Raw genomic sequence first — 9,274 nt, 5'->3', positions numbered from 1 at the left:
CACATTGCCTGTGCCCCCTCCCACCCCCCATCATCTTGGGCCCATTCCCCAGCCCCTGGCAAAATAAAAGTTGGCACCTACAGTCCCAGGCTCACGTGCAAATGTGGCACCCAGAAGCAATGAACTCCAGCGCAAATTGTGCCAGAGTTTATTGCTTCACATTAATAGTACATGTAGACATGCCTGGAGAAGTTGAAACTGAGATTTCGCTGAGCTCACATTTTCCTTTATTCTCAGTTTGGAGGAAATTATTCTATTTTATGTGTGTATGTGGGCATCTTCCCCTTGGGAACCTTCTCAGCTTCAACCCTATAACACTTACATTAGAAGGCTCATTCAGTTGTGAGCAAATTAATCTATCCTTGGAAGACAGGAAGATGATTGTAAGCAACCTCTGAACTACTTGTCTCAATACAATGCATAGAAAATCTTGTCATTTTAACATATAAGCTTCAATTGCCTTTCAAAGCAATTGATCCACTGATGAAGTGATGAATGAACAAGTCTGTCCCAATAGGCACTGCAGTCAAATAAAATGCTAATGATTAGGGTGCAGGGTTAAAATAGTAAAAATATAAATAAAACTCCATCTGGTGGTTTGATGGGTAAGGCTGTAGATCATGCCACATATTTCACATATTTATGTGAGAGCATGTTCAGGTTAAGAAAAGGAACCATCTCCAATTACATGAAAGAACTGTTAACATGATATGGCACTTACAATATACTGAGTCATTGACAATGAATTACTTGCAGTGCACAATGTGACTGTAGCACAGGGTCCAGGACATTTGTGCTATTTATGATATATTCTTTTAATTGGAGGGCCAAATATTTTTTCCCAGCCCAAAGCCTGTTTAAACAGGATATGGAAAATAGGATACAGTGGTAAGCGGGGCAGAGAAGAAACCAATTCCCACCCTGCACACTGTTTTCCATTTGCTAGTGTAGCTTTTGGGCATGGTAAACTTCACAACAGTTGATCTTACACATGTACTGGACTGGACCTACAGAATAATATATTTGTGGTATTCTGGTCTGGATCTCCAATTAATCACCGTCTCCTGAAACCTGTCTCTATGCTACAGTGAATGGAGTTGTGGTGGCATACAGCACTGCAGATCATCCCTATTGATTCTCTGTTTCCCTGCCTCTCAGGAATTCCAACAACATATCTGCTGCTCATTTGTCAGCAGGAAGAAAAATCTCTCTTGCAATGCAGAAAAGCAAGGAGGGAGGAGGAAGTACTATGAAATCCAGTCGTTAAACAACACTTTAAAGTGGATGCAATTAATACAAATTATAATCCCATGATCAGCGAGATTTTCATGTAGCAGGTCCCAATATAACATTAGGCAAGCATATATACCTGGATGCTTAGGGTGAATATACTGATTTTGTCTGTGGAAATCAATGGAGTCATGCCAGTTTGCACCAACTGATGATCTAGCCCTTAAAACAGTAGGTCTCAGTGTCCAAGTACCTTGTCTGACATCCATGTAAGATACCCCTTAAGAATGATACATACAATAATTACAGGACACAACTGCAAAATGCAAGTTGGGATTCCTTGACACGACACACAAATGCACTGTACAATACACACAGTGCCAGCAAATTATTTAACATTTGGGGTTTTTTTCCAACTATATTTGATAGAACTTTACATTGCAGACTGTACCTCTTTTGTGCCTGTATGTTTATGTTAAATGTTTTTTTTGAGATTATAACATTATGCTCCTAAAAATTAAAATAATCAAAAATATATTAAAATGGTTCTATCCAATCTAGTATTAAAAAAAGAAAAAAAAGGAATAATTAGTTTGGAATTACTTTGTGATTATCAATCAAGTTCATCACTAAATCGATGTCTCCATGTACTGGCTGATCTTCTGCCAGCTGAGGTTCAATTTTATATAACCAATCAATGAGAGCCTGCAGAGCATCAGTAAATTGTCCGGAAAACAACAGGGCTTCCTCCAATTTGTTTTGTCTGAGGAAAAACAAACAAACAAAGCAAAACAGCAACTCCAGTGAAAAATTGTTCATATGCAATAAAGAAAGAGGCAACAAAAATTGCAGTCACCAACAGAAGCTAAGAAATAACTTTTTTTAATTGTTAGTGGGGAAAAAATATTAAAAACCCTTTGGGATTATGGTTGAAGCCAGTAAGAAAGGATATAGGTGCTTCTCAGAATTCCCTGGCATGCAAGAAAAATTAGCACTGCTCCACTTCTCAGAAGAGAGCAGCATGGAGTTCATTTAAGTATAATTCTCACTGTTGTGATGGCTGGTGGGGAGAATAGTGGGGACCATCTCCCAGACCAACTCTGTACTGTTGAAGTGCCCATTCTGAGAGATTCACAAATGCTGGGAAGATGCCATCCCTGGTCCAACCATTCTGCCACTTTTAAAGAGAGAAGCAAACCAACAACAGCTTCCCTCATCCAGCATAAAGGTGACAACAATGAAGGAGACAAAGGCTGCTTATAGCCATAAGAAAACAAAACAAAAACGGTGCTGTACTTTAAACTGAGCACACCCCTGTGCAGAGCCCAGCACATGCCCAGAGGAGGCATCGCGTTAGTCTGAGCCAGCTTGCCCAACGTCTGTATAGATCAGGTGCTTCAATGAGGCTTTTTTGGTGCTTTTATCTAATAGCTGATAGAATCAGCTATTGGATAAAAATGCCAAAGAGCCTTGCTGAAGTGCCCGATTTATACAGGCACTGCAGAACCAGGTCAAAATAACGCACTGCCTCTTCCAGTAAAGTACGGTTTGGTTTTGCTTTTTCACATGTCAGCAGCCAAAGACAACAATCCCTCATCTAATTCACCCCTGCAAATCACCTTTAAAATAACAAAGCTGGGTTTTCATATTACCTTTCCACAGATTTTCCACAGATAGTATCCCATTTATCCCTGAGCTCACTTAGCATATCATCCAGCTTTAAATTGTCATCAGCCAAAGTGGTTTTCTCCTTCAACGAGCGGCCCGTCCTATTTGTGGTGTCATATACAGAATGTTTGGCTCCAAGAGATTTCTGGAACTCCTGTATAAATGGAAGGAAAAGTGAAAACCTGTACAGCATTAAGTACTTATGGGCTTTAGCTAATTAATCTTTTCATACTATTTTCAATAAATGATAATTTTTTCCCATAAATTACAAATGATATCATTACGAATTTTCATGTAAACAAAATAACTTTTCTAACTCCTACTGAATTGAGTGGAATTAAAATTTTCTAGTCTGTTAATGCTGTGGTGAGACTTATAGTACTAAATGCCCAGGATGCCCTTCCTTTTTTTTTTTTTTTTTTTTTGCACAGATCACCCTGAATCTCATTTACCTAACCCCCTCTTATTGGAACAACCCTTTGGGAAACACAAGGAAATGAATTAAAACAGAGTAGTCCTCAGGCCACTGTATTCTGCAGTAAGATTCCAGGCTGGCATAGTCTGAGCCCAGGACTCCTTGAATGTAAACATAGTTCTGTTTTGATCTTAGCACATTTTGGCCAGAAGAGAGGATCTGGTTCTAGGTGTGAAAATTTCTTACTATTTAATGGGTTCATAGATTTCATAGACATGAGAGGTGGAAGGGACCTCACGAGATCATCAGGTCCAGCCCCCTGCCCAAGGGGCAGGAAGTCAGGTGGGGGCAGAGGACCCCAGCAAGATAAGCATCCAGGTGTTTCTTGAAGGTGTCCAAAGTAGGTGCTTGCACCACTTCTGGGGGGAGTCTATTCCAGACTCTGGGGACTTGGATGGTAAAAAAGTTATTTCTTACATCCAGTCTAAAACAGTTTTCCAGTAGTTTCTGACCATTAGACCATGTCTTCCCTTGGGGTGCTCTGGAGAACAGACGTTCTCCCAGTTCCTGATGCACACCCCTTATATACTGATAGGCTACCACCAAGTCACCCCTGAGCCTTCGCTTCTCCATGCCTCAGCCTCTCCTCATAAGACCTGTTCTCTTGACCAATAATCATGCGTGTGGCTCTCCTCTGGACTCTCTCAAGCTTTTCCAAATCCCTTTTAAAATGCAGAGCCCAGAACTGGATGCAGTACTCGGCCTCACCAAAGCTGGGTAAAGCTTGATTCTCACTCACATGATGCATAGACTCCTAGCAGGGCTTGCTTGCAATGGGAGGCAGAATAAGACCCTTTGAGAAGCAGATGAAATCCCAATCATGTAGGTTAGGATGGAAACATGCCATCCGGTGGGAGGAAAATATGTGTTCTATGAACTGGGAAGACAAATGATTAAAGCTTCTATCACAAAGGTCTGCTCTGACTTCACTGTATACAGAGCTGTATTCAGCAAATGGTTATTTCTTGCTACCACTAAGGAAGTGGGATGAAACACACACCATCTTACATCCCCAAAAAGCTAAGGAAAAGTTACATTTGATAATTAAATAAAAGCAGACTATATAAAGATAAAACTAGCCTTATGTAAAAGTCTTCAGAAAACACCGATGTTTAAAATAAATTACATATAATTCAGAAATACGTGAGTAAAAATATGTGGGGAAACAGTGAAAAATAATTAGCCTCACATATTGAAAATCATGCAAACATTTTTATTTGTCTTGAAGTCTTGGACCAAAGTAGTTTTGGTACAAACCTAGTTGAAAGAGGACCTGAACCATATCTCCAATGCTAAAACATTATATTCATTAGGAAATCACTGGCAAATATGAAATGACCTGTACCTTCTCAGAACACAAAAAGGAGAGGGTGATGGGGACAGTCATTACTGCACTGGGCTAAATGCAATATTAAAGTAGGTATCACTTAGGTCACCTGCACGTGGCCTCCTGCCTGATCTTGAGTCACTGCTAAGAAATTAAGCCATGCTCGCTCACTCTCAGGCACACCAAAAACAAACAAATAGGTGGAATAAAAAGCTTGGGAGTACCCACAGTAGTGTCCCTCAGTGCCCTTCCCAGTCAAGCACTCTGTTTCAGGAGAGCCTGTGTGCAACTCTCAGCGCTCACTTGAAGCTGCTCCTGAGGTGTCCATTGTGTCTCTGGTGCACTGGAAGAAGAATGACTGGGCAGGGCCTATTGTATCACTGATGGTCCCAGAGTCAGGAAGGAGGCTGTGCACACGTCCTTACTTCACGTCACACTCTTACTGGTAGTCCCTTGAATACTAACTTTTTTAATACATTTTTTAAAAACGTCTTTTTTTTCTTGGAAAGGAAGTAGCCAGCTAGGCACAAAACAATGTGAAATGGACCCATTTACACATGCACACATGCATTTATTCTCACAATAAACCAAGAGCTTTTCAAAGTATTTCTAAAATGGAAAAAAAATCCCTCCAAACAGACCTTTGAATGAAAAGTTGTTTTACCCACAAACTTCTTAACAACCATTTGAACAATCTCTGAAATGCCCTTTTCTTTGATGGGATTTGTTAATCACTCATTCCTACATGTGTTGTTTGACTTGCATAGAAAAACCAAATTAAGTAACTGCCAGAAAAAAGATCATACAGTAAAAGGAGATGAACAAAAGGCTTTATTTGATTCATTCTTCCAGGCATAGTCTGCACATGCTTTGCCTCTCCCTTGATTTCACTAGGGTATAAGTAAAGAATCATTTTGGGCATTTGTCTGAGTCATCTCAGTTGTCAATGGCAGAGGCAAGATGAATGAAATCTTCAATAATTAAGTATCTGCCCTCCTTCCCAAGAAAATATATAGGTACTTATCTTCACTGGCCAAACCTACATAAATACACTGTCAGGAATATCCTGCACTAGAACACGAATGGACTGGGTGACCTAATAGGATTTTTTCATGTCTGATTTCTAAAAATAATATATAATGAGAAAAAACAACTGATAAACAGCCCCAAATCCCTGGCAACATACAACAAATAGGAGAGAGAACAAGAGAATATTTTATCTTAACTTTTTTCTTGGCAATTACCACCTGGCAAAGAGTGCAACAGAGTTGCTGCTCTCAGCACACACACAGAGAGCTTCAATGCACACCCTCATTTCAGATAGTAAAACCATTAACTAAACAGAACAAGGACAGTTTCAACGCTGGCTCAAAAGCTCCTGTTCTTAAAAGACAAAAGCAGTTCAGGAAAGGGACACAACATATGAGCATGGAGATTATGGGACTGAAGAGCCCAAGCTTTACTAGAAGCATTTCTGTCTTGATTTGACGTGTCAACACACTAAGGATCAAGTCTTAGTTTACCTTTACCTACCTTGTGTAATACTTACACATCCAAATGTAGTCACATAAGAATCAATTTTGGCACTGACACCAATTTTAGATTTTATTTTCATCTGTTTAGCTATGTTTGCCCCGTCTTTACCATTCTGAGCTGACTCGAAAGCTCCACTGGGGCTGTGGAAGTTAGGCGCATAACTCCATTTACATTTCCAAAATTGCAGTTGAAGAAACACCATGACTAGCAACTTTTGGGAGGAGGATAGCAACTCACCCACCTTCTGGCCCAATCGCCTTGCCCAGACAGTGGAAAACCAGTTCTAGTGTTCTTTCACCCAGAGTAGGTTTTAAAATACATCTCCCACTTTCCAGAAAAGTGCTCTAACGATCAGGGTATACAGTAGGCTTTCCCCAAAGCTCCCTTCAGCTCTCCTCTTGAAGCTGGCCCACAGAACAGCCAATGGGGGATGGTATATAGGACCAGGAAGAAAACAAGCCCGAAGGAGAATTGCTCAATATGATACACATTGTCCTAGTAAGGAAGATACCTTGGCTTCTGGCTGCAGCCCAGCTCCTGCCTCCCCCTTCCTTCTTCTCCCCTCACTCTTTTGTGAACATACATGGAGTTATCTGTCTACCCTGTTCTTCCTACGAGGGCCAGCACAGCCACACAAATGAAAACAGAACCCATATGCTGCATAAATGCCATTCTTGGCACTTACGAGGTTACATCTGAATGATGTACAATGTTACAGCAATGAGAGCATCCTGCGTGCCTGCCGCATCTCCTGCCACTATGTCAAGCTGATGCACTGCCTCATGGTGTCCAACACCATCCGCTGGTCCCGTGACATCTGCATTGAGCACATCACAGGCCACCGCAAGTACGCCGACCCCACCAGATTGACCACCGCTGATCAGACCCAGAGGGGACCACCTGAACCCCCCTCTGAACCCGATAGATGCCGAGAAGAATCTTCAATGACAGACCACTCTACTCCACCTGAAGAGGACCCCCACGATAAGACTCTATTGACTGAGAAACTTTCTTCAACCTACCTCCTCCACCATCACGGACCACTGTGCGGGTTTGTGTGTATCTATCTTTTTTCTATCTCAGCGTTGCGACCCCCCACTCCCTCCCCTTTCCCCATCCCCTCACCTCACCCCCAGGCTTAGCTGGCTAACATTCTATTTCCTGTAACCTAGTTGCATTCTCCTTCTCACTGCCATCCCTCTTATGTTGGTCCCTTGCTCAGGCACTCTGTATTTCTCTTCTGGCTTTATCATCTTTTTGGTTCATAATTCTTAACATCTACTAATAAAATTCAGTCTAAGGGCACTTGTACATGTGACAAAAACTGCTTGTTTTATGGTTTAATTGTGTCATGCTGTACAGGTACAGGAATTTTTTACAGTTATAAATGAGTTTGCTACATTGCAAAGTAAACAAAATCCGCCTGTAGTTTAGTTTGCAATGTAGCTATTTGTAACATTGCAGCCTTTTGACAGCTCATTCCCCCTGCACCGTGGGAGAGGCAGACTGAAAACAGAACCAGCGAGAGGCCGGGTCTTTTTTATTGAGGAGCCTGCCCGCATCTCCCACAGCCAGGGGCCGAGCTGCAGGTGGGCCGAGCAGCCTCCAAGCTTCAGGGGGCCCCAGTCCTTCCTTCTGCAGTGACAGTGCCCCCTGGGGCAGCCCAGGCAGGCTGGTAGTGGGTGGGTGCTGCCCCAGCTTACACTCAGGGAACAGTTGGATTGGGCTGGGTGCTGCCTGTGAGCCAGGGCAGCACCTGACCTGCTAGTAGCCTGCCCAGGCAGCCCTGGGGGGGCCCCACCACTGAGGAGGAAAGGTCCAGGGCATCCTGAAGCTCAGGGCCCACTGACAACTAACCCCTCCAGTGTGGGAGAGGCAGGCAGGCTCGACAAGGGAAAAAAAAAGATGAGGCCCCTCACTGCTTATTTTTCCCCCCCCAGTGGAGACTGCCCGCGTGAACTGCCACCTGGCCATGCAGCCTCAGAGCTGCAGGGGGTGGAGGAGGGGGCGGTCCTTCCTTCCATGGTGGCAGCGCCCCCTGGGGCCACGCGGTTGGGGTGCTAGTTGCACAGGGCAGCACCTGCCTACTACCATCCCACCCAGGCAGCCCCAGGGGGCACTGCCACTAAGGAGGGAAGGACCGGGGCCACCTGCAGCTTAGGGGCCACTCAGCCTGCTGGCAGCTTGTCCCCCAGCTGCAGTAGGTATGGACAGGCTACGTGAAAAAAAAAGAAGAAAGGATCAGGACCCCCATCGTAACAGTGACAGAATCCCCTAAATTGAAATGGTGGGTTTTTAATCATTGTAATTAGAAACCTACCGTTTCAATTTAGGGGTCTAAACCCCCATCACGTGTACGAGCACCCCCATGACATGTACAAGCAAAATCCTATTTCATCTTAAAGTTCACTACATTTCATAGATTTCATAGACATTAGGGCTGGAAGGGACCTCGGAAGATCATCGAGTTCAGGCCCCGCCTGAAGGGCAGGAAGTAAGCTGGGGTCATAGGATCCCAGCAAGATAAGCATCCAATTTTGTCTTGAAGGTGTTCAATGTAGGTGCTTGAACCACCTCCGATGGCAGGTTATTCCAGACCTTGGGGGCTCTGACAGTAAAAAAATTCTTCTTTATGTCCAGCCTGAAACGGTCTTGCAGTAGTTTATAACCGTTCGACCTCATCATCCCTTGGGGCGCTCTGGTGAACAAATGTTCCCCCAGATACTGGTGGTCACCCCTGATAAACTTATAGTTGGCCATCAGATCACCCTGAGCCTGAGCTTTTCCAGGCTAAAGAGTCCCATAGCTCTGTCATAAGGTCTGTTTTCCTGACCTCTGATCATGCGCATGGCTCTTCTCTGGACTTTTCTCTAGCTTCCCCACATCCTTTTTGAATTGAGGAGCCCAAAACTGGATGCAGCGGCCTCACCGCTGCGGCCTCACCAAGGCCGAGTACAAAGGGAGAATGACGTCCCGGGATTTGCTTGAGAAGCATCTATGGATGCAAGCCAGCGTTTTGCTCGCTTTACTAGCCGCCG

The 9,274-nt window shown here is 43.6% G+C and overlaps 1 protein-coding gene across 28 annotated transcripts in view; it reads right to left on the bottom strand.

Moving 5' to 3' along the window:
• DST (dystonin) overlaps nucleotides 1–9,274 on the bottom strand; it is a 428,507-nt gene that overhangs the window by 34,316 nt on the left and 384,917 nt on the right. For all 28 annotated transcript variants that reach the window (XM_025215834.1, XM_025215826.1, XM_025215830.1 and 25 more), the window contains 2 exons: nucleotides 2,883–3,052; nucleotides 1,834–1,993 (listed from right to left, as the gene is read on the bottom strand). In XM_025215834.1, coding sequence (XP_025071619.1) covers nucleotides 1,834–1,993; nucleotides 2,883–3,052 — 330 coding nt within the window. The remainder of the gene's footprint in view (nucleotides 1–1,833; nucleotides 1,994–2,882; nucleotides 3,053–9,274) is intronic.

Source organism: Alligator sinensis, unplaced genomic scaffold (genome assembly GCF_000455745.1).
Source record: "Alligator sinensis unplaced genomic scaffold, ASM45574v1 scaffold482_2, whole genome shotgun sequence".
Classification (NCBI taxonomy): domain Eukaryota; kingdom Metazoa; phylum Chordata; order Crocodylia; family Alligatoridae; genus Alligator; species Alligator sinensis.
This window is presented reverse-complemented; position numbering and strand designations above follow the sequence as displayed.